This window comes from Colobus angolensis, unplaced genomic scaffold (genome assembly GCF_000951035.1).
Source record: "Colobus angolensis palliatus isolate OR3802 unplaced genomic scaffold, Cang.pa_1.0 Scaffold57, whole genome shotgun sequence".
In the NCBI taxonomy this organism is placed as follows: Eukaryota; Metazoa; Chordata; class Mammalia; order Primates; family Cercopithecidae; genus Colobus; species Colobus angolensis.
In genome coordinates this window covers 11484644-11512583 of record NW_012119265.1, presented here as the reverse complement: position 1 = coordinate 11512583, position 27940 = coordinate 11484644, and the positions used below count along the sequence as shown (strand labels likewise).

The following is a 27940-nucleotide window of genomic DNA, read 5'->3' as shown; positions in this document are numbered from 1 at the left end:
AAGAAATCACCTGGGGAACTTAAAAAAAAAATAGTAATGCCTGTGTCTCATCCTTTGGAATTTTGATTTACTTGGTCTGGGCCGTGGCTTTGGGATTCTTATAAAGTCTCCGGGTGACTGTAATGTGCAGTCAGGATGGAGAATTATTGTTCCTCTAATCTCCTGTTCCCAAAGCAAGTTAATAACCTGTGCCAGCCAGCATAGATAGACTAGGTTATGACACAGTAACACATAGTGCTGGATTGTCAGTGTCTTAACACAACAGAGGTTTACTTCCTGCTTATATAATGTCTACTGCAGGTCTAGGTAACACTTCTGGGCAGGTATTCTCCTTGTACTTCTTGGCATTCCTTAGTCACTGAGGCAGAGGAAGAGGAGGATGAGAAAATAAGTCCTGGTACTTAGATGCTCACCTGGGAGTAACACCGTTTCCCTCATTCCTGTTTCATTGACCAACATTAGTTGCATAGCCACACTAATTTCAAAGAGCAGGAAAAGGCAACTGGATATTAGTGAACCTTATTAGTGACCACTATCTAGAGCCTTCACTGTAAATGAAAGTAGAAGGGGAGGAAAAGGCTCATGTATTTGCTTTCTTTTTTTTTTTTTTTTATTATACTTTAAGTTCTAGGGTACATGTGCATAACGTGCAGATTTGTTACATATGTATACTTGTGCAATGTTGGTGTGCTGCACCCATCAACTCGTCAGCACCCATCAATTCATCATTTATATCAGGTATAACTCCCCAATGCAATCCCTCCCCCCTCCCCCCTCCCCATGATAAGCCCAGTGTGTGATGTTCCCCTTCCCGAGTCCAAGTGATCTCATTGTTCAGTTCCCACCTATGAGTGAGAACATGCGGTGTTTGGTTTTCTCTTCTTGTGATAGTTTGCTAAGAATGATGGTTTCCAGCTGCGTCCATGTCCCTACAAAGGACGCAAACTCATCCTTTTTTATGGCTGCATAGTATTCCATGGTGTATATGTGCCACATTTTCTTAATCCAGTCTGTCACAGATGGACATTTGGGTTGATTCCAAGTCTTTGCTATTGTGAATAGTGCCGCAATAAACATACGTGTGCATGTGTCTTTGTAGTAGAATAATTTATAATCCTTTGGGTATATACCCAGTAGTGGGATGGCTGGGTCATATGGTACATCTAGTTCTAGATCCTTGAGGAATCGCCATACTGTTTTCCATAATGGTTGAACTAGTTTACAATCCCACCAACAGTGTAAAAGTGTTCCTATTTCTCCACATCCTCTCCAACACTTGTTGTTTCCTGATTTTTTAATGATGGCCATTCTAACTGGTGTGAGATGGTATCTCATTGTGGTTTTGATTTGCATTTCTCTGATGGCGAGTGATGATGAGCATTTTTTCATGTGTCTGTTGGCTGTATGAATGTCTTCTTTTGAGAAATGTCTGTTCATATCCTTTGCCCACTTTTTGATGGGGTTGTTTGTTTTTTTCTTGTATATTTGTTTGAGTTCTTTGTAGATTCTGGATATTAGCCCTTTGTCAGATGAGTAGATTGCAAAAATTTTCTCCCATTCTGTAGGTTGCCTGTTCACTCTGATGGTAGTTTCTTTTGCTGTGCAGAAGCTCTTTAGTTTAATGTATTTGCTTTCAAACACTTACATAGTGCTTATTACCTGTCAGATATTGTCTGCATTGCTTTCAAATAGGAACTAAATCTCCATAGCAGCACTATTAAATAGGTAATTATTGTCCCCATTTTATAGAAAGAGAAGTTGTGGTTAAATAATCTGCTCTGGGTCATATAGCTAGTAAGTGGGAGAGGCAAGATTAAATTCTAGGTAGTCTGGGTCCACAGTCCAAGCACTAGGTCTTTCTAGTCTGCTTTCTCTCAACTTCCATCCTGAGTGGGGCAGGGAGCAGAAAGGAGGAAAGGTAGAAGATATAGGTGTAAATGTGGGGTTTGGTGCATGCAGAGGAATTTAGTAATGTTTTTATGCTTCACTGCTAGAGTTGGAATAGGGCTTTGTGGAAAGGCACGCAGTGAGGCTTAGGGAGGAAAAAATGGAATGGAGCGATGCTGCTGCTAGTGAGGCCAACCTTGGAGGCCATGATAGGGAATCACTTTTGCCCCTTTATTTTTTTCCTTCTTCCCATTCCTCCATCAGAGCCACCCATTTAGCATCTACATACAGGTTGTAACTTGATGCTGTACTGGGGTTTGCTCAGAAACAGAAAGCAGGAAATAGGAGAAAAATTTCCCAAGAAAGTAGTGGTTGGATCATTTGCACATAAGGGATCAAAGAGTAAGTCCAACTGAACCTATTTGTAATGCATTTTTGAAAATTTACATATAATTACAGCTACTGTCAAGTAAATTATATTAGAAAATCTTCAGAGGAGGGGTATTTGATTTAAAAAAAGTCCTTCAGTGAATCAGTAATAATTCCAAATCATTACTTCCTACATCAGTTTTCTAAGCCTTCATGTTTATATTGGTTTCGATTAACTGGAACACACCTGCAGTTCACTCAGCCAGCTTCCATTCTGCTGTGATTTAGGAGTCAGTGAACACTTCTGGGACTGGAATTCTTGGTTATGACGGACAAGGTCTAATTACCATATCTGGAGGGACAGAAGAAAAGAACAAATGATTCTGTTTTAAAATGGAGTTTTGGCAATATAACAAAATGAAGCTTTTTCTTTGTGTGACATTGAAGCTTTCTAATTCCTGTCTCTCTCATCTGTTAAATCTTGCGGTCTGTAACACACTTTTAAAATGCTGTATTAGCACCTTGTTGCAATTGGCCAGCACATTCCTTAGGGCCAGTCAATCTATATGATGCTGCTACTGTATTTTTCTTGACTCTATTTTGATTGGGAAAAGTTGCAAGTTGTTGCGAAGCATTTCTCTTCTCTCATGGGCTGCAAAATCATTGATGGCAATAGAGATCCTTGATGTTGCTGGTTGTTACCACACTAGCCTAAGATTAGGTTATTTTCTATTATTTACAAGGCGCTCTGACTACAGGGTCAGGAGACCTGATTCTAGTCTCAGTGCAGACTGTTCTAAAGCACTGTGTCATCTGGGACAGGATATTTCATCTCTCTGGGTCTTGGTTTCTTCCTTTATAAAATGAAAACTTAAGCTAGAAGATTAAGAAAAGTGTGTAACCTTTGGACACTTCACAACTACATTTTTTATGATCATTAAAATAATCCAAACATCATAATGCTATGGAGTTATTAAAAACAAAGAAGAAAGGATAAATGTCATTTTAATCGAATCTGCAGATGCGAATAAGAAAGTTCTACCAGTAGTTTTGTGATTGTGTCTTAATGGAGTCCAAAAGAATTTCCTCTTTGGGAAATGTGAGCTAATACACCCACAGAGGAATGATTAGGAACAAGGATAGGAATAGGATACTAGATAGGAAATGCTGAGAACCTGAGATTTTAAATCAATAACCATAGGCGAGATGTGGGCAGCTGATGATGTGCAAAAGAACATATAGATTTGAAATATTCTCTGTTAATGATGGAATTATTATAGCATGCTAGAATTCTAGAACAGTAATCAATGAATTATACATATGTTTAAAAAATAAGCCTGTCTATTCACCAACCCAGCCAATGAATGGCTGATTCGTTTAGCATCATTTGAACACAGGTCACAAAAGAGTTGCTAGAAATTCAATCATGTGTTTAAGGCTGCTGTGGTGATGGTGGTTTCAATTCTTTCCACTAACTGCAGGGAGGGAGTTGTAACCTGGCCATATCTCTGAGTGCTTCGGTGGCAAGCTCACTATGGATCCGGTCTGCACCTGAGTCTCTTGTTATTTAACTAAACACACCTGATGTATTTAAAAGACATTTTAACTGCAAGGGGATAAGCTCCATGGCCAGCAGCACTTCCTGTGGAAAGCTAGAATAGCCTGGTGTTATTCCACCGAGTCTCTCGATTTTCTTTTTTTTTTGCATAAAGATTTTTAGCAGAATAAAATTGCCTCGTGTCAACGAGGGGAGGGGGGAGAGAGAGGGGAGGGGGAGAGAAGAGAAGAGAGGAGAGAGAGGGAAAGGGGGAGAGAGGAGGGAGACGGGGGCGGGGGAGAGAGAGAGATCCTGTCTTGAGGTCAGTAATTAGTAATCTACGGGGTTCCAAAAGGGGACAGGTGCTGAGATGTGTACTTCCACCCCTGCCTGGGTATTCTCCCTGCTTCTGGTAATCTGACCTTGATAATTTCTAACGCAGTTACCTCTCCTCTAGCACATTCTGACTCTAGCAAAAGGGGCCGCACCCATCCAACTATCTTTTCGCCTTCAACACTCAAGACTTCGCTCCACCAACAACCGCTGGCGCCACGGCAGTGCACTTTTGGTCCCCCACTCTTTGACCCTGTTTACACAATCGTCCTTTCTCGACAGGCCCAGGTGCAACCCCCAGAGAAGACAGGAAGCCTTACATGTATTATATTTACCTGGAGGGCTTGTTAAAACAGATGGGTCAACCCAATCCTCAGAGTTCCTGGCTCCCTAACTCTGGGGTAGAATCCAGTAATTTGCATTTTAAACAAGTTCTTAGGTGGTGCAGCTGCGGATGCTGCCAGTCCAGGCCACTTTGAGAACCACTGCCGTAGATCAAGGAAGGTGCCTCAGCGTGGGCTCCTCTTTCCTTTCCATCTCTCTCCGCCCCTTTCGCATTTATGTCATTTTCCCTTCTCTGTGACACATTCAGCCTTTTGGACTGTTTGTAAAGGTGCCGCTCCTGTCCATTCTCAACGCCTGGGAGTTGGGTTTGTTAGAGGTGATTCCTGCCCTGCCCCACCCTGGCCCATCTTCGCCCTCACAGCCTTTACCGTTTTTCCATCGCTAATGCTGCCCACCTCACTCCCCCTCTCTCGGGTGTGAATTATTCACCCTCTTCCCCTACTCTTCGCATCAAGTGCGACCTTTCCCGCAACTTTGCAGCGGTGGCGGGCTCGCGGCTCACCTCCTGCACTCAGCGGCCCTGGGGCCGCACGCTCCCCCAGAAGCCAAGCCCGGCGCGGGTCGCAGGGGCCATTCCGGGCGCCGGCTGTGCGCTCGGACTTCAGAGCTGGCGCTCCCGCTCCGGAGGTGGGGTAAGGGCGGTGCGGAAAGCGCCAGTGTTCACGAAGGTTTCAGGCGCCGGAGCCCGGAGGGGGGCGGTAGCAGCGTCAGGTGGCTGCTCTGTGTCCCCGCGCGCCGCCCAGCCAGTCCCTGCCCGGCTCTCAGCCTCTGCTGGAGCTGGAGCTGGAGCTGGAGCCTGGCCGCACCTCCGCCCCGGGAGCCGCGTCCGCGCCAGCAGCCCTGATTCGGGACCCGAGCGGGAGACGCCGAGATGTGAGCCTCCGACTGGCCACTGCTCTCTCTGGCACCCGTTTCTCCCATTCCACCGGCCCGATTGGACAGCGATCGCTTGCCTGGATCTCCGGGGAGAGGAGCAACCACCAGGCGCACAGCCCATCAGAAGTTGGGCTGCGCTGGGCAGCCAGGAGCTCGCTGCGCGAGGGGGTGGGCGAGGAGACCGGGAGACGAAGGCGCGGGGAAGGGGTCTGTGCCTGAGCTGAGGCGGATTGGGAGAGTGTGGGCTTGAGTTCGCTCTGGCGCTCCCCAGCAGGGGGAGAGATGCCGAGCCCCCGCCCAGGCGCCCGCCGCCGCGGTAGCAGCCTCAGCAGCAACCTCAGCATCAGCACCGGCGGGACAGCGACAGCGGGGGCGGCGCAGGCGCACTGTGCCCCGCGGAGCCTGCAGTTCCAGAGCCCCGTGTGCGGCACCGCCACAGTCTGGGCAGCGGCGGCCAGGGGAGCGCTACTACCATGAACTGCCTGGTCCTCCTCCCCAGAGCTGCTCATCCGGGTCGGGCTGGAGATACAGTCAGGGGACCCCGTCGCCGCCGCCGCGCCCCCTCTTCTTTCGGCTCAATCTTCTCTTCCACCTTTTCCTCCTCTTCCTCCACCTTCTCTTCCTGCATCCCCCCCTCCCCCGCCGCGGATCCTGGCCGCTGCTCTCCAGACCCAGGATGCCGGGGGGCAAGAGAGGGCTGGTGGCACCGCAGAACACATTTTTGGAGAACATCGTCAGGCGCTCCAGTGGTAAGGAGAGTTATAGTTCAGAACACCCCTACCTCCATCCCGCCCACACGCGCCCCCCATCCTCTCCATCCCATCCCTCTTCCAAGGGGGGAGGGGGATGCAAGCAGCCTTACCTGGTGGTTTCAGTTACCCCTTGGGCTGGATTTGGGGTGGGGTGGGGTGGCAATGAGATGGTGGAGGAAAGTTAGTTGCATCCCCTTCCTACCAGACAGACTTACCCCCTCCCACCTGTCCAGAGCCCAGAACTGGAGGAAAGAAAGGGGTTGGATAGGGTGTAGGTACATCTGGAGCATAGAGTTGAGTTTTGCTTTTATCTTTCTTGTTCTTCCTTCTCCCACATTTCCCCCCAAAGTGAGCAGCAGGGACTGACCAAATTCTGAGTTAATCTCAGTGGAAAGGTTTCCCTCAAGTTGGGAATGGCTGCGAAAGTGGCTACTTAACAAGATTTAAATCTCTGGAAAGGCTTTTGGCTTCATGGGCACGGGGAAATGTGCTTTGTGCTGGGGAGAGTAGTTGAGGTTGAACCTAAAAAAGAGTTCAGTGCTTGAAAAATGGGAAGGCAATTACTGTGGACAAATTGGTGTTTAAAGTTTCTTCTTGCTATGTTTTTCACTGTACATTGGTCTATATATTTCGTTTGACTTAAACATGAGAAACGTAGAAGTGAAGCAGTAACTATTGTGCTTTTAATGCAACTAGAAAAAAAAATCAAAAAGATGCCATCCTACCTTGCTACTGACGTTAATGTTTTCTCGCCTTAATGTGTCTTTAAAATACCATCCATTTATACATTCATTTCCTACAAGATATTCTGGATGGGAATGGTTATATATTTCCACATTTTAAGACCTTATAAACTTTGCATCTTACTGAAATCTGCATTTTCTACTTGTTTTGTAATTCTTTTGTATAATTTTAAACTTCATAAGTAAGATATGTTGAGTATCTTTTAAAGTTTTTCCTTCAGGGGCTGTTATTTTGAGATCTCTTGCTTGGAGAATAATGAGAAAGACATTTCTGTATATGGAGTACAGTAGAGCTTGGAAGAAAACAATGGAAATACTCTATGCAGTTCCATAGTGCCTTGTTTGTTCATTCATTGAAACAATATTTATTTGGGTGCCTTATACCATAGACACTCTGTGGTTTCTTGGAATTAAAAAAAGGTAATTAATACACATCCCATCTTCTTAAGAGGCTCCCTGCCTGGTTGGAGGCACACAGAAAGACAGAGGCACACTGAAATGATAAATAATTAAATGAATAATGCTTTCCCTAAATGGTAGATTAGATTATACCAATTCTTAGATTAGAAACTCTTTTAAGACTAGGCTTGCAAATATTTCCTCTAATTTTGAGACTAACTGTATTTAAGTGTCTCAAAGTATTTTCCCCAAATATCTGACTTGCTGTTTGTTTTTAATTGGAGGTTTTAAACTTTATTTCTTCATTTTGGCCAATGCCTGAAACAATACAAGTCTAAAGCAGTAGTGTTGTATTTGGGTTGGAAAAAATAGCTAATAGGGTCTGGCCTAGTATTCTTTTAAATACCTGTAATATATTTTAGTTATATAAATTCATAATGGTAGGCAATTTTTATACTTATACATTACCTTCTTGTATTAATATTATACTAAGCCTATAATACAAGGGGATATTACTCTTCAAACAGTTTGGGGGAAATGTGTGGGTTATTGGAATTAGTTAAATATATAAGTCTTATTTCAGCTTTCTCATCCTCTTGGGTTATTTCAACTCCACGCAATTTGGTTTATGAGAGGACTTTTCAGAGAAGGTCTTAAAAAATAAAATCTGCAGGCTTATGATTGTTCTGCATTATAAAGAGAAAGAACGTGAGAATCCCTTGACTAAATTTTACTAATATAGCAACTTTGGTTGAAGCTTCTTATACAGACCTATGAAACTATGAGATAGTTTTTTGAATTTTAAAAAATTGTAGATGTACTATGAAATGAAGATTTACCATAGGTGGCTTAGAAATGTCTGTTTCTGTTGCCTCCATTTTATATCTACCACTCAAATTAATATTTTATCTTTTTTACACTTCATGTTCATAATCATTTCATTGGTTAAATGTTTCTTTCCCGGATAATACCAAGTGCAAATGAAAATTTATCTGTTTTGGCACTTAAATGCCACCTCTTATTGCCTATGGCTAACTTTGAATACCACTACGTAAAGACCCTGAACTGTTTGAAGTGTGTTAGATATTTGTAGCGAGTATATATGCAGGTGTGTGTGATAAATGCTGAAAAGTCTCAGGACCTCTTTTATAGGAAGAACCTCAGAAATTGAGAATTATGGTATTAAATTGGTCTACACATTCACGGGGGGGATATCCCGCAGTTGTTGTAATTTCTATATGATTTGGCAGAGAAATAGAAAAATTTATCCTGAGAACTTGTCTAATTGAGACTAATAGAAAATTCCCTTCAAGATTCTCACAGATGGATCAGGTTTGTCTCTTTGAAGCTTTCATTATTCACTAACTTAACAACATTGAAAGTGAACTGTTGGCAGAGCTTTAGTAGGAAGAGAAGGAATAGAACCCAGCACTCCCAATCTATTTAACAATTGAAGAAACAGAGGCTGGCCTTGTCTTTTTTACTGAACCCCAAGAAAAGCTCTTTCTGATACAACATCATTTTCTTCTCATGAAAAGTCAGATCTTATAGTGAGAGTCAGCCAAACATAGAAATACATATAGAGAGACGCCCAGATAATACACAGCCACATAGATAAACACTCAGCTGGTCAGGCATCCACCCAGAAAACTGAAAAGAGGAATTTCCTACTTCTCCTATTTTGGGGTTTGTCTGTAAAGTATGTCTACCACCCTACAGACACAGAGGAAGCAATCTAACTCTTTTTTTCTCTCTCTTGCACACAAGGAGCAAAATAAGAGATGTAGAAAACAAAACAAAACAAAACACACAGCAGAGAGAAAGGGGTGGGGTGGCGGAGAGAGAGATTATGGGACATGAAAAGGAAATGTACACAAAGAGAAAATGTCAGACATTTATTAGTCCATGGATATCACCAATGAACTGAAATCTCAGCCAGTTACAAATTTACCAGAACACGTTTTGATGATGTGAAACAAAAAAGCAAGAAGTGTGGCATATTTGAATATTACTTTTATATCTGACGATTTCTTAATAAAGTTCCAAACTCCTTAGATGCAGTTTCCCAGAATAACAGCGCTGTATTCCGTACTCCAGAGTAGCAACTGTAACCTATGTTATTATTTCATGCCTCTTGAGATTGGATTTTTATTTTTCTTATTCAATTGACTCAGTCTGTTATAAGCCAGCATTGCAAGTTGTTACTGGTGATTCAAAGTCTATAAAATAAAATAATGAGGGCCATTGAGTAGGATGGATACACACACACTTTATAGCCAAATATCAAAAGAAGCAAGGAATTCTTTTTAGTTTTAAAAGATAATTTCTAGACAAAAGGAATTATAATAATTCTTAGCATGTGATTCTAGTAAATATAGAGAGCATTATTACTCTAAGAAGTTATAAAGGTTAAAGTATAAATGCTATAGGACTGTTTAGACAAATTTTTGGCTAGTACAATCAAAATAAGCCATTAGTAAGGGAAGGTTTAGAGGACTATATGGTGAGTTCATTACTGCTGAGCAAAGTCTCCCAGAAGCACCCTGCCCCAAGGGCTTACAGACTAGATTTGTGTCTAGAACATTATTAGGATACCTTCCTTTATTTAAATTTCAATTATTTATGCAAACTGTTAATCTAAATTGGGTTCTAGGGAGCAGTAAACTTGTGGGTAGAGGTTTAGTATCTGGAAGAAAGTAACTGTTTTTAGGACTTTTAGGTTAAAATTTAGATTCAAAAGACAAAAAATATTTCAAAGATCTTCAACCTGATTTTGTCTTTGGGCAGCACGTTTTACTCATATGTTGTCTTCAATTCCTTAGCATATAGGCAGAAATGATTACTTTGGGTGACAGTAAACTAGATTGCTATTTTGAAAAATTATAACTACAAATTAATACCTTTTAACTAGAAATTAATTATTTAATATTTTAAGCATTATGACAAATTGGAAGTTTATTTTAGTTTTGTGGAAAACTAGAAATGTTTTTCTTTTTGGGGAAGAAAAGGGGTTCAGGAAAGAAGACAACAGAGAAGGCAGTATTTTATGAACCACTTACCTTTCAAGAGAGAAGCTCAATATCCTCAGTTTTTCATTCTGCTTGAGATAGCTAGGTTGCACAAGCACTTTCTTTACTCAGCTATCTCTTACTTGTAGAAAAGTCCAAAATTATTTTCATGCTGTAATTGACATTTGTACAAACTGAGGTCTTAAAAGAAACCTGTAAGAGAGGAAGCAGAACTAGTGATCTGTAAACAAAACCAAAAAGGAATATTAACGTTTACAATTAGCCAATTTAAAAGAAATGATGGAAAACAAATGGACTTTATTTTGGTTGTTGTTATAAAGTTACTGACACTTTTTCTTGAAAGGTTTTCTTTAATATCTAAGACACTGTTCAGGAAATATTGGTAAAACCACACAGTGTTTTTGAAGCATTGGTTTACTCAGGTCCTATAATGTACCACTTTAACATTTAAAATATCAAAGAGGTTGAAATTATACTGACCACTTCCTAAATTATGTTTATACATAAGCCACAAGATTGTCCCTTGCATTAGATTCCCGCACTCTGTTATATAATAAATGCAGCACATTGCTGATAGAGGGATGCTTATTCTAAGATACTGTTATCTTCACTAGAAATTACCCTCTTTGTCTATCTTTTGCTTGATTCCAGAAGTAGGATGTGTAAGAAATCCATCTACCTAGGCACCTTGTAACTGACTTGCTAAAAGGACCATATAAACATTATTTTTAATAGAAGGGAGTAGTTATGATTATTTTAATTGATAGCGACTGAGTAGATTTCCTAAAGAAGCCCTTTAGTTTAGTCAGTGTTTATCTCTTTCTTTCCTTGTGAGTCACAGCCGAGTTTCTTAGCTTGGAGGAACAATGCTTCTGCATTCTCCAGAGTGTAGCCTAGGAAAAGGTTGTACTGTTCACCAAAGTACTGTAGTTAGTATTTACCACAAGAGGTCACTCTGGCTTCTGTCACAGGTGAACCAAGTAGTTAATATTTTTCTCTTTTTCTGTTCCCTCCTCCCTCTTCACCCACCTTGCTCGTCCTCCCCAAAATTTGACTGGGAGGGAGTCAATGTAGTTAGTTGGTGCTCTTGGAAGAAAGTATCTAAAATGAAAGACATGCAGGAAAGTTAAATGAAAAAAGTATTTATTATATTAATTATTAGAATTTATTTTAGTTGATAGTGATCAACATTTTATAACTACACAAATGTGATATTGATAAAAATTGTTTCTGTAAAGAAATGGATTTAAATACATTGCAGACCAATAGAGCATTTTCTTTAGCAGATAAAATTTTATTGTAATACACAATTTCAGCATTTCATATATATAGTATATGAAATATAAAGTCTTGCAGAAAAGTGACCTGTATATAATGCTTCATACTGAGAAGATTACATATTTCCCACTTCAACAGAATTTTTCTCTACGAGACATCTTCATATAATTTATATTGAATTGGTGAAATAGAATCAGTTCATAACAGTGCTTTAATTTTATCAAAAGATAGTTTAAAGATTTATAGTTACTTCCTCAGGATGTTATGTAATCCTAGTATTTTATTTTTACCTAAATTTTAAAAATTAAATACAAAGCTAAATTATTTAAAATTATTAAATAATATTTTCAAAGTTCTTCAAATTATTAAACTTCAAAAGATAGGATTGGGGATAGACTGTTTTAAGAGATTTTGTTTCCTCTTAGTAAATCTGAATTTCGGTTTAAGGCAATTCTTTTTTCTTTTTAGTAGGGTTAGAAATCTGATTATATATCGAGACATACTTTGAAATGTTCCATACAAAATTGGTTTTAATGGGAAAAATTGAAATGTGCCTTAAAATACTTTTATAAATAAAAGAGATATGTTGTGAATCAGATAAACATGAATAACATCACAACCCAAAACCAGTGACAATTATTGTTGTGGAAATTGAGGTCAAAGAAAGTAGTGTTGATGTATTCCAGACAATGGACATTTATGAAACGAGTTCCTTTACCAATAGCAAAGCAGAATTTTAAAAAAGTCCTCAGCATTTTTCACTAAATAGTCTAGCTTAATAATACATGACATGAATCCTTTTCATCATTTAAAGATAATTAAAAAGAATCATTTAAATATTCCTATTTTATATAATATAGTAGCTAATATATTAGAAAGGCTGAGTCTAGAAATATATTTGATCAAATGGAGGCAGTAATAACTATTGTCACATAAATCAGTGTGTATTTTAGACATCATTTTAGTATGTGGTTATATGTGGATACTATTACCTAGTAAAGAGACTTATTTATATAAATTCTAGATAGTAGTTTTGTGATATATTAAGTTGCCAAAGGGAAAAAGAGAAAAATTAATGAGCACAGTAATTTAGAAAGAAAGTGTGGTTAGAAAGCTATTTGAAATTTTACCAAAAATAGATTTATCTCTCTCTTTGGGTCTGGTCCCATTACAGAAATATAACTATTAAGTGCAAAGTCATGTGGACTTCAAAAGATACACAATTTGAGATCTAAGCTTACGTGCAAAATCATAACAGTTTGTAGATGTAAGGACATATAATTGGGAAGTCATGAAAATTTTGGTATATGAACTAAGCTCCTTGAGGATATGGGTTGTATCTTAAAAAGACGCTTATGTTCTCTGGTGTGCAGAGCACATAGCAGTAAGTATGCGTTGAATAAATGCTTTTTTGATTTTTGTCTCCTAAAGTAACAAAGACCGTAATTAATTCTTTCCCCAAGCCAATGCTGATTAAATCTATTAAGTGAGCTTGAATAAGTAATTACATAGTTTAACTATTTAGTTAATCAATGCATATATCTGAAAACAGAAACCACACTGCATAGAGCAAATCAGATGATACTTCAGAGAGGATGAGAAAGGAATATGAAACGGATCCCATGTTCATTTCCTATTCCAAATTGAGGTACGACTGAAATATTTTCTACCATTTTTGTTTTAATCGTCAAGAGCTTGAAAGCTGGACTATTTTATACCAGAAAGAACTGCTTAAAAATTTGTAGATTCTTTTTTTTTTGGAGATGGAGTCTAGCTCTGTCGCCCAGCTCACTGCAAGCTCCGCCTCCCGGGTTTACGCCATTCTCCTGCCTCAGCCTCCCGAGTAGCTGGGACTACAGGCGCCCGCCATCTCGCCCGGCTAGTTTTTTGTATTTTTTAGTAGAGACGGGGTTTCCCCGTGTAGCTCAGGATGGTCTCGATCTCCTGACCTCGTGATCCACCCATCTCGGCCTCCCAAAGTGCTGGGATTACAGGCTTGAGCCACCGCGCCCGGCCAAAAATTTGTAGATTCTAACTAAATTATTTTAACAACTTTGCAGTTAGGACTTATTGATGGTGAGTTTTATCCCTGGGAATCAATCCTTACCTGCTTAAGTACCTTCTGAGTGAGTTTTGCCTTGGGGAGCAGCTTACAGCAGTGTGCAGTATCCAGTAGAAGAGGAAAATGACTTTTAGATTTTTAGAGACTGCAGGACCAGCCTCAGGTTTCCATATTTAACTGAAAATGGAACAACTCACTTGGATTCAGGGGAAAAGTTAATCTTTGTCCTGATCTTTTCTGTAAACCCTTTTTGATCTGCTGGCATTTATTTTTATTTTTTAAATTTGGGGGCAAATTATAGAACAATGAGTTTATTTTTATATATTTACAGCATTGAAAAAATAGAGGAGTTCCTCAGTGGGGGTTAAAGAGTCTCAGAATAAAGGCTCTGAAATACAATGCTGATCCTTTTGCTTGGCTCTCATGCCCTTTCTAGTTAATTATCCATTAATGCAACAACATTTTATTGAGTACCTACTATGTGCTAGGCAGGGATCTAGCACTAGGGATTCATAATGAACACAATGACAAAAACAATGTTTCTCCTGTTTTTCTGTGGAGGGCATGTACATATTTATTAGGTTCTAGAGGCCTGCATTAGAGTCCTGGCTCTGATACTTACTAGCTCGGTGACTTAACTTCCCTGTACCTAGTTTCCTTATCTATAAAATACAAGTAATAATAGTACCTAGTTTATGGGGTTAGAGTGAAGATTAAGTTAGGCAATACATGTAAGTACGGAGAACGTTGCCTGGCACATAATAAGCATTATATCATGCCATTAGTTATTATTATCATTTAGTTATTTAAATGTTTGAATGCACTATCTATAGTTGATATTTTTAATTCTTAGTCACCATTTTCTTCTGCACCTCTTTTCAAATAATTTCTGTCTACTCCATAATGCTGAAAATTCCTAGAAAATTACAAGTGAGCATTCTTGTAAATCTTAAGACCTTTTCTTGGTCCATATGTTTTTTTACTTTGCAGGGTTTGAAACTATACTCCCCTATCCTCTCCACCATTCCTCTTATAGCTGTCATGAGCTTACATGCCCTGCTGCCCTTTCTACTGGCTTCCCTTTTTGTTCCTCTCCTCCTCCCTCCTCTCCTTTTCCTTCCTAAAGAATGAGTTGAACACAAGTTCTCCCTTCAACTTTCTTTCTTGCATCTCCATCCTACTTTTCAGGGAAAGTTTGTCTTCTGCCATAATTTAAACTTTATCTTCTCTGTGCCCCAGGTCTGTGTTTCCAAAGGTATACAGGATTTCTCTTCTTGTACTACTCAAAAGTCATCTAAAACTCAGTGTGGGTAGAATAGAATTTATTTGCTTTTGGCTCCAGATTGAATTTTTTTTTTATCTCCCCATTTCTATTCAAAGTGTCTTTAGTATTTTTGTTTTTTACTCGAGAAGTGTTAGGGTCATCTTTGACTTTCCATTCAGTATAACATTAGTCTTACTTTCCAACTAGATTATCAATCCTTAGCTTTCTTTTGTGTCTCCTGTAAGTGCTGGTGCAGAGTAAGTTAATTCATGCCCATTTACTACACTGACTCATCTTAAGGCATGAAGCATGTCCATAACTGACATCACACGCAGCCAGTGTCTCTAACTGTGATGGACCAAAGAAAGAATTACAGGTCAGAAGGAAAGAGTTGCCTCATTAACTGAGCTCAGAAACAAGAGGTCTCCAAGAGGGAGGAATGAAATGCGTGATATATTCTCCTTGCTCATTCCTAAAGCAACTTCTGTCTCTACTAGAGCAACCATTATCAAGGTAACTGGTAATCTTCCTGGAACTCTGTGAGGGCATTTCCAAGGCTCACAGAACAGTGCTCTCCATTGTGCTCTCAGGCACAGTGCCAGGATGGAAAGAGCAAAGGTGTTGAGTTCTTGACAACACAGTCTCCTGTCTAGCCCTTACTCCTGGTGACACACTGAGGCTCTCCAGAATGAGGACACCCACCTTTCAGGGTTGCTGAGAAGATATGGTGAAGCCACAGTTGTAGTGGATCTCCCACTGCCTCATCTCAGTGAGGACTTACTACCTATTCACTTTTTAATGTTTTCTTTAGACAAGGTAAGGTAGGGGAGATTTTTTTTTTTAACCCGAAGAAAGCAAGAAATTAAGTAGTCAAGAATTTCCCAGCAGAAACTGGTGGATCTGAGCTTAAAAGCTTTTGAGTTCAGTTTACTGAGGGCTTACTTTGGAGAGAATACCAAAACCAAGCAAACAAACCACCCCTGTCCATCCCCACCCCAAACAAAAACCGACTGCCCAGAGCAAAAGAGGTATCAGTTCTGTTTACTTCAATACCTGATAATTCTTGGACAAACTGAGAAATAAAGCAGAAATATCAGCCTCTTCTTTTAACCAGCCTAGTGAAATCCGGCCAAAGGAGAGAGATGAATTGAATTTGTAGCTCTGTATCTTTTTCTTGAACAATTAGCTCCGTTGCATAGAGAGTAGAAATTTAAACACATGTAAGAGAAAGCTTTAGAAAATTAATTGGATTGTGAATGCATTCAGAAAAGCCTCCTCTGTTTTTCTATCATGTGTGCAAGTTGGACCAGCTTTTTAACTGAGGTTTTTCATCATTTATCTTGCCATTAGTGTTTAATTGCCATTAAAACGTAACTTCAAAGAAAATACGTAATCTCCTCAGAAAAGATGCAGTCCATTTGCAAAAATCTTTATTTGTAGGATTTAAAATGATGCTTAAATATTAAATATATACTTTTGTTCCTCTTATGAATATATCTTGACTGATTTAGCTTTTATTCCCCAAGATTATGTAACTAGCATAAGTCTTATGGCTTCAGGTATTTTAAGAAATTTCATTGCAATAAAATTTAGTAAAATGTTATCATTATATCAGGGTGAAAGTTTTCTGTTGTATTATGAGGCTATGCATCAAATAGGCCATTATTGCAATTATATTTTGCTTCTAATGATTCTGACCAGTTTACATTTTAGAAAGTCATTTTTTCATGAACAAAACACCAGCTGTTAAAAGTAGAAATGTTGAATTGTTAAACATTTTGTGGAGAAATCTTTTTTAATAACAAAGTTGCTATTATTCCTACCACTGGAATTTCAGAAATATATGTTAAAGTATCTCATGCATTTTGAACCACTTTGGCTGGATGAAAAAATGAAGTTAATGCCATCAAAGAAACACAGAAACTTAAAAATGTACCTTTGATCGTGAAGGAGATAGAAAGTGGAAGCATATTTTTATCTTTGATGACAGCTGAACAAGTTTGAATAAATTAACAGACATTTTTGCATATTTTAAACTCCTACAGTGATGGTCTGCTTAATGTTGCCAATATTATTGGGTAATAATTAGTGTCATTGTGGAAGGTACAAAGTATGTGTGCACATTTGCTATATTGCTAGAGGATTGTTGTAGGATACAGTAGGATACAGGTGTATTTTGTAAGGATATGAAGGACACCAGCCTTAGATTCTGTCATTGACATAGAAATGGGCAGTGCACATACCACAAATCAACATTGTGGATGTGGGCATGACATATAAATTATGTTTCTGTTTAGCCATCTGTACCAATATTTTGTTTAACCCAAATACAATTGCTGTATATGCTTCAGATTTTTCCACTATTACTGTTCTATGAAACTTAAATAGATCTATAGATATCATTCATCCAGAAGACACATTTAAAAAATAATACAGGCTGGGTGCGGTGGCTCATGCCTGTAATCCCAGTACTTTGGAAGGCTGAGGTGGGAGGATCACGAGGTCAGGAGATCGAGACTACCTTGGCCAACATGGTGAAAACCCGTCTCTACTAAAATACAAAAAATTAGCCAGATGTGGTTGTGCATGCCTGTAGTCCCAGCTACTCGGGAGACTGAGGCAGGGGAATCACTTGAACCCAGGAGGCAGAGATTGCAGTGAGCCAAGATCACACCACTGTACTCCAGCCTGGCGACGGAGCAAGACTCCATCTCAAAGCAACAAACAACCAAAACATTACAGACTGTATAATTTAAATTTACAAGTTTCCAGATGCCATTCAAAGTGCAGGAATATCTGCTTTCTGCTTTGTACACCCACCCCCCACCTTTTTTTTTTTTTTTTTTTTTTATTAAACATTGCCTATTCCTTGAAAAAAAAAATACCTGCCATGGTCCTTATCTACATTCTTGACAATGTCTAACCATTGCTTTATAACTATTTGTTGACTGACTGTATGACTTTAAATAGGAATCAGAATTTTTTATTTGATATAGTCATAAAACATTTGTGGGTATACAGCGATGAACAAATAGGCATGGTCCTTGACCTCGTGGAACTCAGAGTCTGGTAGGGGAGGCAGGCATTCACCAAGCCCACATCAAATATATAATTACAAATTGTGGTAAGCATTTTGGATGAAAAGGGAAGGGTGTGATGATCATGTGCAACACGATCTAATTCCAATTGGGAGGACTTTCTAAGGAAGTAGTGTTAAATTGATACCTAAAGTGAGACGTAACAAGAGGATAAGTGGGAAGAAGAATATTTCAGGCAAAGGGAAAGCATGTGAACATTCCCAAGGAGAAAAAGAAAATAAATGGTTAAGTTTGTGAAGCTTACAGACTAGCGCAGCTGGATTGCCTTGGGTGAAACCAGAAGAAAGCCAGGAGGTAAGGGTGAGTGACAGTTAGGGGCCTGACTATTCAGGGGAAAGATTTTGTGTTTTATTTCTTGTGCAGTGGAAAAACCTCATGGTCCCAAAAGCTACTTCTGTAAGGGTTGAGGGGAGGAGGAGCAAGATGGGAGACCACATATCTTGTCTGGTCTCTGTGCAATAGTCCAGACAAGATATGATGGTGGTCTGGCCTGGCATGGTAGTAGTGGAGATGGAGAGAAATGGATGCATCAGATATGTTTTGTTGGTAGAATTATTAGGATCTAGTAATGAATTTGACGACAAGGATGAGGTGTGAAGGATGACTCCCAAGGTTGTGGCCCAAGCATCTGCGTGCAGATGGAGGTAGGGAAGATATCCTTGAGATGGGAAAAACTGGAAGAAGGCCATGCTTGGAATGAAACTCTAAAGACCATCTGCATCATCACTGTCATCTAGCTCCCTTTTCATTCCCTCGAAGAAAAGAAGAATGCAGCCAAAGACAGCTTAGCTCAATATAAGTGTGTACAGATGTGATTTCTGCATTCTACTTGCAGAGTTCAGAAAGGAGCCAGGTAATTAGCTTGGACAGTCTGGTCATTCTTATGGATTAGAAACATGTATTTTCAGATTTTGATAAGAAACTGACTTGGATAAGAAACTAAGTAAACTTTTGAATAAAACCCAAACCCCAAACCAAACCTAACTTTGTAATAAATATTTGTCAGTAAGCATTGTTGAAAAGGCCTCTGCAACCAACTCCTTTTAGAAAAAGTTAGTGATTGCTACATGGGTTTTATTGGGTCACTTTTGCTTCAGATTTTCTTTCTTAGGCATTGATTTTTGGAATGTGTGTTCTTTGAATGGGAGCATTGTGAAGGGTGGGTGATAACTGGAGCTGCGACTGCCTGCACTGATTCTTCCTCACTGAAGCCCCAGTGATCCGGAAAAGCAGCTTGAAATAGCCCTCATCTGGCTTTCTAGTCTTGCCTGTACTTCGCTTCTATTGGAGGAGCTCTGTGTCCCAGGGTTTGAGGGCTTTGAGAGCGAGAGCCATCGTTTCCGGGTGGTGTGCTTCTCCAAAGTTAGAACTACAAGAAAACAGTCAGAGGGAAAATGCAGCTGACTTTCTTCACACACTGCTCTGGATCTTGGCAAATCTATAAATTAGTGAAAGTTTTTTTTTTGTGTGTGTGAAGTCCTTTTTCTTCTCGACTCCACTCCATTTTCTTTCTTCCTCAGTACTCTAAAATGTGTTTGTGTGTCTTATTATCATTTCTTAAAATACTTAAAAACTGCTAGTCCTCTGAAATACTTCTCTCTGGGAGTAATTTGCATAAAAAAGGTAAAAAGGAGAGGGAGCCAGAGGCTTAACCCCCTAAAAAGCTGTTCCACCCTTTTATTCTACACATCTTAAAAACTGTATATATTTAAGGCCTATAACATTGTTTTATATACATATAAATAGTGAAATGATTATACAGTCCCGCAAATTAACCCATTTCATCATCTTCCATATTTACCCTTTTGTCTGTGTGTGGTAAGAGCTAAAATCTCTCTTAGCGAATTTTCAGCATACAATACAATATTATTAAGCACAATGTTAGTAACTGTAGTCCTCATGTTGTGCATTAGATCCCTAGACTTATTTCTCCTACGTAACTCCCAGCTTGTATGCTTTGATTTCTCCCATTTCCTTCCCCTCCACACCACCAGTGTTAATGTACGTGAGATTTCTGGATCTGAGAAGGATATGATTTTCATAAAAACAAGCAAAAACCAATCTAATCATATTAGAGCAGCTCAGAGGAAAACATATTGTTTTCTCCTGGAATTGCTGTAGAAAGGGAGGAAACATCCCACATGCTCTTCTATTGCCTTTATTGACTGAATATAACCTTCCTTTGTCCAGAATTTTTTATCAGCCGGGATTGTTGATCCCATGATTTGTGTATGATCTCCTTTAGGAATTAATGTGTAGTAGTATTAACCTAAGTGTAGTTATTTTCCTGTTTTCCGAATAAATTGCTCTATAAAGAGGAAGTGCCTCCTTATATTAAAACAAAATGAAACAAAAGCTTAGACAGCAGTTCAGAAATACAGTCTGATAGAATAGAAAGTCTTAGGGAGACCTGGTTCTGTCTTTTTCCCCTACTAGATACTCTTTTCCTATATTGTACGAGTCCTTAAACTTTCCTGGTCTTTTTTCCTATCCATAAAAGAAAGGAAAAGCAGAAGATGGGTGCATTCTGGGGTCACCTGAGGATCTTGTTAAAATGCAGGTCTGACTCAGAAGGTCTGGGGTGGGTCCCAGGTTCTACATTGCCAGTAAACTCCCAGGTGATGCTGGTCCATACTTTGAGTAGCAAGGCACTGGATCAAAGTGTGCCAGACTTGGCTGAGCATGAGAGACTTACCTCTATGCCTGCATTTTTGTATTCACCTGTGAGGGAGTCAATTCAGAGCATCTGCATTAGAATTTAGCAATCTCTATTTTTGACATTCATGACGAGATTCTATTGCAGCTGCCAGCATCTAGGAATTATTGCACTAGATTAGTGCTTCTCCACCCTGGCTGCACATTGAAAGAACCTGAAAGATTTAACAATCAATATTGATGCCTAGGTTCCACTCAAGACCAATTAAAACAGAATCTTCGGGGTGTGGGGACTGGGATAAATAACTCCTAGGTGGCCCCCTCCAATCTCCCTCAACTTTCACTCCACTCAACGGTGCAGTCAAGATTGAGAAACACTGGTAATAATCCCTAGGGGGCCGTTTGGAATTAGGGGTCTTTGATTCGTTTTTAACTTTCTAACCCTTGAAAAAAAAGTGCTTGTTTTATTTTAGGTTCACCTCTGATAGGATACTGCATAGTCTTCAATGAATATCATGAGTTGTTTTCAAGTCTGTATTCAAGTTGTTTTCAAGTCTTAGACCCTTGTAGATGCATTCCAGAATCTGCTGACGTGTGAAATTATAGCTTCTGAAATTCTTGCCTCCTGGTGAGGATAATGCCCTGATTCTTAGGCAACTCATACAGGACCATATTGTGTGTTTGATCCCTTTGGAGTTGAAATGTTTGTAAACATCTTTAAGGACGGAAACAATCTGGAGCTCAAGGAAAGTTCCATTTTCCAGAATTCATGGCTCAAGATTCTTTAAGAGCTGTGAGGACAAACCAGAACTGGTTTCCCTGTCAAGATTGGTTGATAAGAATGGGTGATGGTCACTGAGATTCTGGGCAATTTCTTTAAAGGCATCATGTTTCCAAAACTTCTAGACCCTCTCACTTTCTAGATTTGTAACTCATTTGCTTTGCAAAGAAGTTATTCCTCTGTAATCAGATTTCTTTTCGCCAACATGTTTTAAAGCTAAAGGAAATTAAAATTTTCCCGGGAACAATTATAATTAATTTGCTATTCTGTTTTTAATATTTATTAATAATATATTTTTCATTTGTTGAAATAAGAATTTTCGTGACTACAGGGAAATGCAACAGTTATTTGAATATTTCATATACATAGAGAGTGTTTCAGTGAACAAATAGAGAAATTTCAAAAAGAAGCCTCTGGATAGTTAATATTCAGCAATTTCTATCTAATCTAGCCTTGATTAAAAAATCTGTCTCCCTCTCTTCTTATTTCTCCTTTTTCTCAAGTATTTTATTCCGTAGTTTAGTTCTCAGTGATAAATATAATTTTATAGGTTTCGGTTTTTGCAGGGTCAATATTTAACAGTTTATTTTTTCTAGGTTCTTCACTTACATGCATACATATATCCCCCGCCACACACACACCAAGATACTTCTGCATATACAACTCAGTAACATAATCTTGCACCTGATAATAATAGCTTATAAATGCTTTTTGCTTTAATAGTTTATAAAGACTGCTTACTTTGCTTAGTTTCCATAACTACCCAGAATGGTGGGCATTACTGTTACCAGTTTGTATATCAGGCACCCAGTAGCCTAGTTAAAACTCTCCAGCTTTTTCACAGAAACTTACTTGATGGTATGGAGAAGGGATCCAAGTTCTGGGAGAATATTTGGGTCAGGGCTCCTTATGGTATATTGATTGTTATAAATGTTTACCACTTGGTAACATCTCATATAAAGTAGACTTAGCACCACGTCTACTTTACTCAACTATGGTTTTATGAAACATTCAGAAATGGTAAAAGCAGTTTTCATGTTTGTTCGCCATAAACTCAGAGTGCATATAGTTAAAATGCAATTATTAAAGCCTCGAGGTAAAGTCTGGTGAACACAGTCCAGTTACTTAACTCTTTGGTGGTTAAACTGATGGTTTCAGTTACTGGACTTAAACTTCAAGCATAAAGATGAATGGAGAGCATATTTCCTAGACTACCTTTTTAAAAATTTTAAGTTGGTTTGAAAAACACTCTTAGTTGTTAGGTCTGATTGACTATGTGAGCAAATACTTTAGGGTATATCTGGCAAATACTTGAATTGTCCATATTCCGTATTATTGGTTAAAATGTAGATGTTTTGAAAAATGGGATTGAAGAGAAAAGCAAAGTCTTAATTATCTACTTTTGATTCTGACTTCTGTGTTCTTCCCTTAAACAATTCTGCCTCCAGTCTAACAGGAAGAGTTAGTTCTCCCTGCAGTGAGTTGCTTTAGGACTTTTCCTTCATTCCTAGTCTTCCTACTTTTCCATCTAAAGCAAAAAAAGAGACATAATTTCCTAGACTACTTAGGAAGAGTTTAAATTTGCAATTATTTCAGCCAAGAATTAGAATTTAAGGAACATGTGTTCTAGCTGCAACTTCTGACTTGGGAATCTAGGCTTTGTGAGTCTGTGACTTATTGCCTGATGAGTGATCAGTAAAAGAGGAAATAAAGTTTTCCTAATTAGGGATAACATGTACAACATCAGGCCCAATACCTAGCATAGAGTAGGGGCTACACTAATGGTTGCTTTTGTTATTAATTTTGTTACTACGCAGAGTTACTCAAGTGTAAGTGGAATAATTTATTAACAAATAGGTAGTGATAGCTGGACCCTGCTGAGCTGGAGTCTGAATGTTCCCATTGCAGAGCTATTGAAAATGCTATCATGGGGGCAGGGTAATTTTTTAATGGCAGAGTTAATATGAAATAGTTAGAATGATCCAAATCCTAACACATGTCTTGAAAACTAGTCTGTTTATAAGAGAGAGAGAGGTTTGTAAAGCCTTTGCAGGGTTGTTTAAATCATGCTTTTAAAATCGTAAGGTACACCCCTTCATTGGGCTATGGGGTTGATTTAACAGGTCTTGATTAATGCACCCAAAATTGAAATAGGTTAGAAACTGTAGAGTGCATCTCATGTAGTGAGTAAATGTAGTCTGAGAAATTTTTTCAATTGTGTATTGTGTATGTACATGTCTGCATGTATGTATATACACTTGAGTCATTATGTAAAAATTATTTCTGGCTGCACGCAGTGGTTCACACCTGTAATCCCAGCACTTTGGGAGACCGAGGCGGGCGGATCACGAGGTCAGGAGATCGAGACCATCCTGGCTAACACAATGAAACCCCGTCTCCACTAAAAAAATACAAAAAAATTAGCCGGGCATGGTGGCAGGTGCCTGTAGTCCCAGTTACTTGGGAGGCTGAGGCAGGAGAATGGCGTGAATCCAGGAGGTGGAGCTTGTAGTGAGCTGAGATTGTGCCACTGCACTCCAGCCTGGGCGATAGGGCGAGACTCTGTCTCAAAAAAAAAAAAATTATTTCTTACTATGAGCTTTAATAAAAAAAGTTTTAAAAACACTATTTGTTAGATCAGCAGATCCTTTAATGTTTACAGTCTTTCTTTTTTAAGCCTGTGGGATCCTTTTTCCTAGAATACTAGCAATTCCTTCAACCAATAAATAATAAGTATATTGCAATGCTTTTCTTAAATTGTTTTAAAAAGTCGACAAGTAAAAATTAAATATGTTTATAGTATACAACAAGACTGCCTTTCTCTTCAGTACGATTTTTCAAAATATCTACATTTTAATCAATAATATAGAATATGGACAATTCAAGTATTTGCCAGGTATACCTAAAGTATTTGCTCACGTAGTCAATCAGACCTAACAACTCAGAGTTTTTTTTTTTTCAAACTAACTTGAAGTTTTTAAAAACATAGTCTAGGAAACATAATGCTTTGATATATGTCTACAACGTGGAATGGCTAAGTCAAGCTATTTCATATATTCGTTGCCTCACTTGTCACTTCTTTTCTTTTTTTTTTTTTTTTGCAGTGAGAACACTTAAAGTCTCCCTTAGAGATTTTCAAATATGCAATATATTGCTATCAACTGTAGTTAACCTGATATATGGTAGATCACTCAAACTTACTCTTTCTGTCCAACTGAAATTTTGTGACCTTTGACCAACATCTCCCCAGTGTCTCCACCCTTCAGCCTTTGGTAGCCACCATTTTTCTCTGTTTCTATGAGTTTGACTTTTACATTGCACATGTAAGTAAGATCATATGGTGTTAGTCTTTCTATGTCTGACTTATTTCGCTTAAAATAATGTCCTCCGGTTTCATCCATGTTGTCACAAATGACAATACTTTTTTCTTTACAAAGGGTGTATAATATTCCATTAGGCATATATACCACTTTTCTTTATTAAATCATCTGTTGATTGGTACTTCAATTGATTCTGTATCTTGGCTACTGTAAATAGTGGAGCAATAAACATGAGCATGCAGATAGCCCTTTGACATACCAATTTAATTTCCTTTGGCTATATACCCAGTTGTGGAATTGCTGGATCATCTGGTGGTTCTATTTTTAATTTTTTGAGGAACCTCCATTCTGTTTTCTATAATGATTGTACTAACTTATATTCCCACCAACAGTGTATAAGAGTTCCTGTTTCTTGGCATCTTGGTCAGTTGTTATCTTTTGTCTTTTTGATAATAGCCATTACAGGAGGTATAAAGTAACATCTTATTGTGGTTTTAATTTGCATTTCCCTGATGATTAGTGATGTTAAGCTTTCTTTCATGTAACTGTTAGCTCTTTGCATATTGTCTTTTGAGGAATGTCTATTCATGTCCTTTGCCCATGTTTTAATCTGGTTGTTTGTTTTCTTACTATCAAGTTGTTTGAGTTTCTTATATATTTTGCATATTAACTCCTTATGTGTTTGGTTTATAGATATATTTTATTACTCTATAGGTTGTCTCTTCACTCTGTTGATTGTTTCCTTTGCTGTACAGCTTTTTAGTTTGATGTAATTTCATTTGTTAATTTCTGCTTTAGTTACCTGTGCTATTGAAGTCATATCCAAAAAATCTTTGCCCAGACCAATGGCCTGCAGCTTTCCTTCTGTGTTTTCTTCTAGCAGTTTTATAGTTTCAGGTTTGATGTTGAAGTCCTCAATCCATTTTGAGTTAATTTGAATATATGGTGTGAGATGAGTGTCTAATTTTATTCTTCTGATGTGGGATATCCAGTTTTACCAACATTCTTTATTGAAGAGATTGCCCTTTTCTCATTGTATGTTTTTGGTATCTTTGCTGAAAATCAATGGATTATAAATGTGTGGTTTCATTTCTAGGCTCTCTATTATGTTTTATTTGTCTATGTGTCTATTTTTATGCCAGTACCGTGCTGCTTTTATACTATAGCTTTGTAGTATATTTTGATATCTGGTAGTATGATGACTCGCTGGCTTTTTTCTTTTTGTTCAAAATTGCTTTGGCTATTGGGGTCTTTTGTGATTCTGGATAAACTTTAGGATTTTTTTTTTCTACTTCTGTGAAACATGTCTTTGGGGTTTTGATTGGAATTACATTGAATCTGTGGATTGCTTTGGGTTGTATGAACTTTTTTTTTTTTTTTTTTTTTTGAGACGGAGTCTTGCTCTGTCGCCCAGGCTGGAGTGCAGTGGCCCGATCTCAGCTCACTGCAAGCTCTGCCTCCCGGGTTTAGGCCATTCTCCTCCCTCAGCCTCCCGAGTAGCGCCCGCCACCTCACCCAGCTAGTTTTCTGTATTTCTTTTTTTAGGAGAGACGGGGTTTCACCGTGTTAGCCAGGATGGTTTTGATCTCCTGACCTCGTGATCCACCCGTCTTGGCCTCCCAAAGTTCTGGGATTACAGGCTTGAGCCACTGCGCCCAGCCTGGGTTGTACGAACTTTTTAACAATATTAATTCTTCCAGTCCATGAACACAGGATATGTTTCCATTTATTTGTGTCTTCAGTTTCTTTTGTCTATGTTTTACAGTTTCCAGCATATAGATCTTTCACCTTCTTGGTTAAATTTATTCCTAAGTACTGTTTATTTTATTTTATTTTATTTTTTGGTTGCTACTGTAAATGGTGTTGTTTTCTTGATTGCTTTTTCGGATAGTTTGTTGTTATAGAAATGCTTTTCATGTGTTGATTTCATATCCTACAACTTTACTGAACTTGTTTATTTGTTCTAACAGTTTTTGCTTTGAGTCTTTGTTTTTTTCTACATATAAGATCATATTGTCTGCAAACAGAGACAATTTAACCTCTTTATTTCCTATTTGGAAGGCTTTATTTCCTTTCTCTTTCTAGTTGCTCTGGCTAGGACTTCAGCTAGAAATTGAGTAAAAGTGGTAAGAATGGGATCCTTGTCTTGTTCCCGATTTTAGAGGAAAAACTTTCAACTTTGTACCATTGAATATGATGTTAGAGCTTATTATGGCCTTTATTATGCTGAGGTACATACCTTCTGTACCTACTATGTTGATAGCTTTTAATCATGAAACAATGTGGAATTTTTCAAATGCCTTTTCTGAATCTATTGAATTGATATTACGGTTTTTGTCCTTCATTCTGTTAATGTGGTCTATCATATTTATTGATTTGCATGTTTGAACAATCCTTGCATCTCAGGAATAAATACCACTTGATCATGGTGAATTATCCTTCTATGTGTTGTTGAATTTGGTTTGAAAATATTTTATCGAGGATTTTTGCATCTATGTTCTTCAGGGATATTGGCGGATAATTTTCTCTTTTCATGGTGTTCTTGTCTGGTATCAGGGTAATGCTGGCCTCCTAAAATGAATTTGAAAGTTTTCTCTCCTTTTTAATTTTTTGGAAGAGTTTGAGAAAGATTGAATTAGTAAGCAGTGAAAGTATAAGGGTTTGGGCTTTTCTTTGATGGGAGAATTTTTGTTAGTGATCAATCTCCTTATTTGTTATTTGTCTATTCAGATTTTCTTTTTCTTCATGATTTAGTCTTGGTAGGCTCTATATGTCTAGGAAATTGTTTATTTCTTCAAGATTAGCCAGTTTGTTAGATTTTAATTGTTCATAATAGTATCTTATGATCCTTTGTATTTCTGTGGTATCAGTTGTAATGTCTCCTCTTTGATTTCTGATTTGTTTTTTAGTCTTCTCCCTCTTTTCTTAGTATAGCTAAAGGTTTGTCAATTTTGTTTATCTTTTCAAAAAACCAACTTGTAGTTTCACTGACCTTTTAAAATTGCTTTTCTAGTCTCTATTTCATTTATTTCTGCTCAAATCTTTATTATTTCCTTCCTTCCCCTAACTTTGGGCTTAGTTTGTTCTTTTTCTAGTTCACTGAGATATAACATTAGTTTGATTATTTGGTGGGTTCTTTTCTCATGTAGGCCCTTGTTGCTATAAAATTCCCTCTTAAAACTATTTTTCTTGCATCCCTTAAGTTTTGGTAT

General features: G+C 38.4%; 1 protein-coding gene across 2 annotated transcripts in view; it reads left to right on the top strand.

Annotated features, from left to right (window-relative positions):
• Window positions 1–5977: 5977 nt before the first annotated feature.
• The window catches only part of KCNH5 (potassium channel, voltage gated eag related subfamily H, member 5), a 364433-nt gene continuing 342470 nt past the window's right edge, over window positions 5978–27940 (top strand). For both annotated transcript variants that reach the window (XM_011961960.1, XM_011961959.1), the window contains exon 1: window positions 5978–6096. In XM_011961960.1, coding sequence (XP_011817350.1) covers window positions 6024–6096 — 73 coding nt within the window. In that variant the 5' untranslated portion in view covers window positions 5978–6023. The remainder of the gene's footprint in view (window positions 6097–27940) is intronic.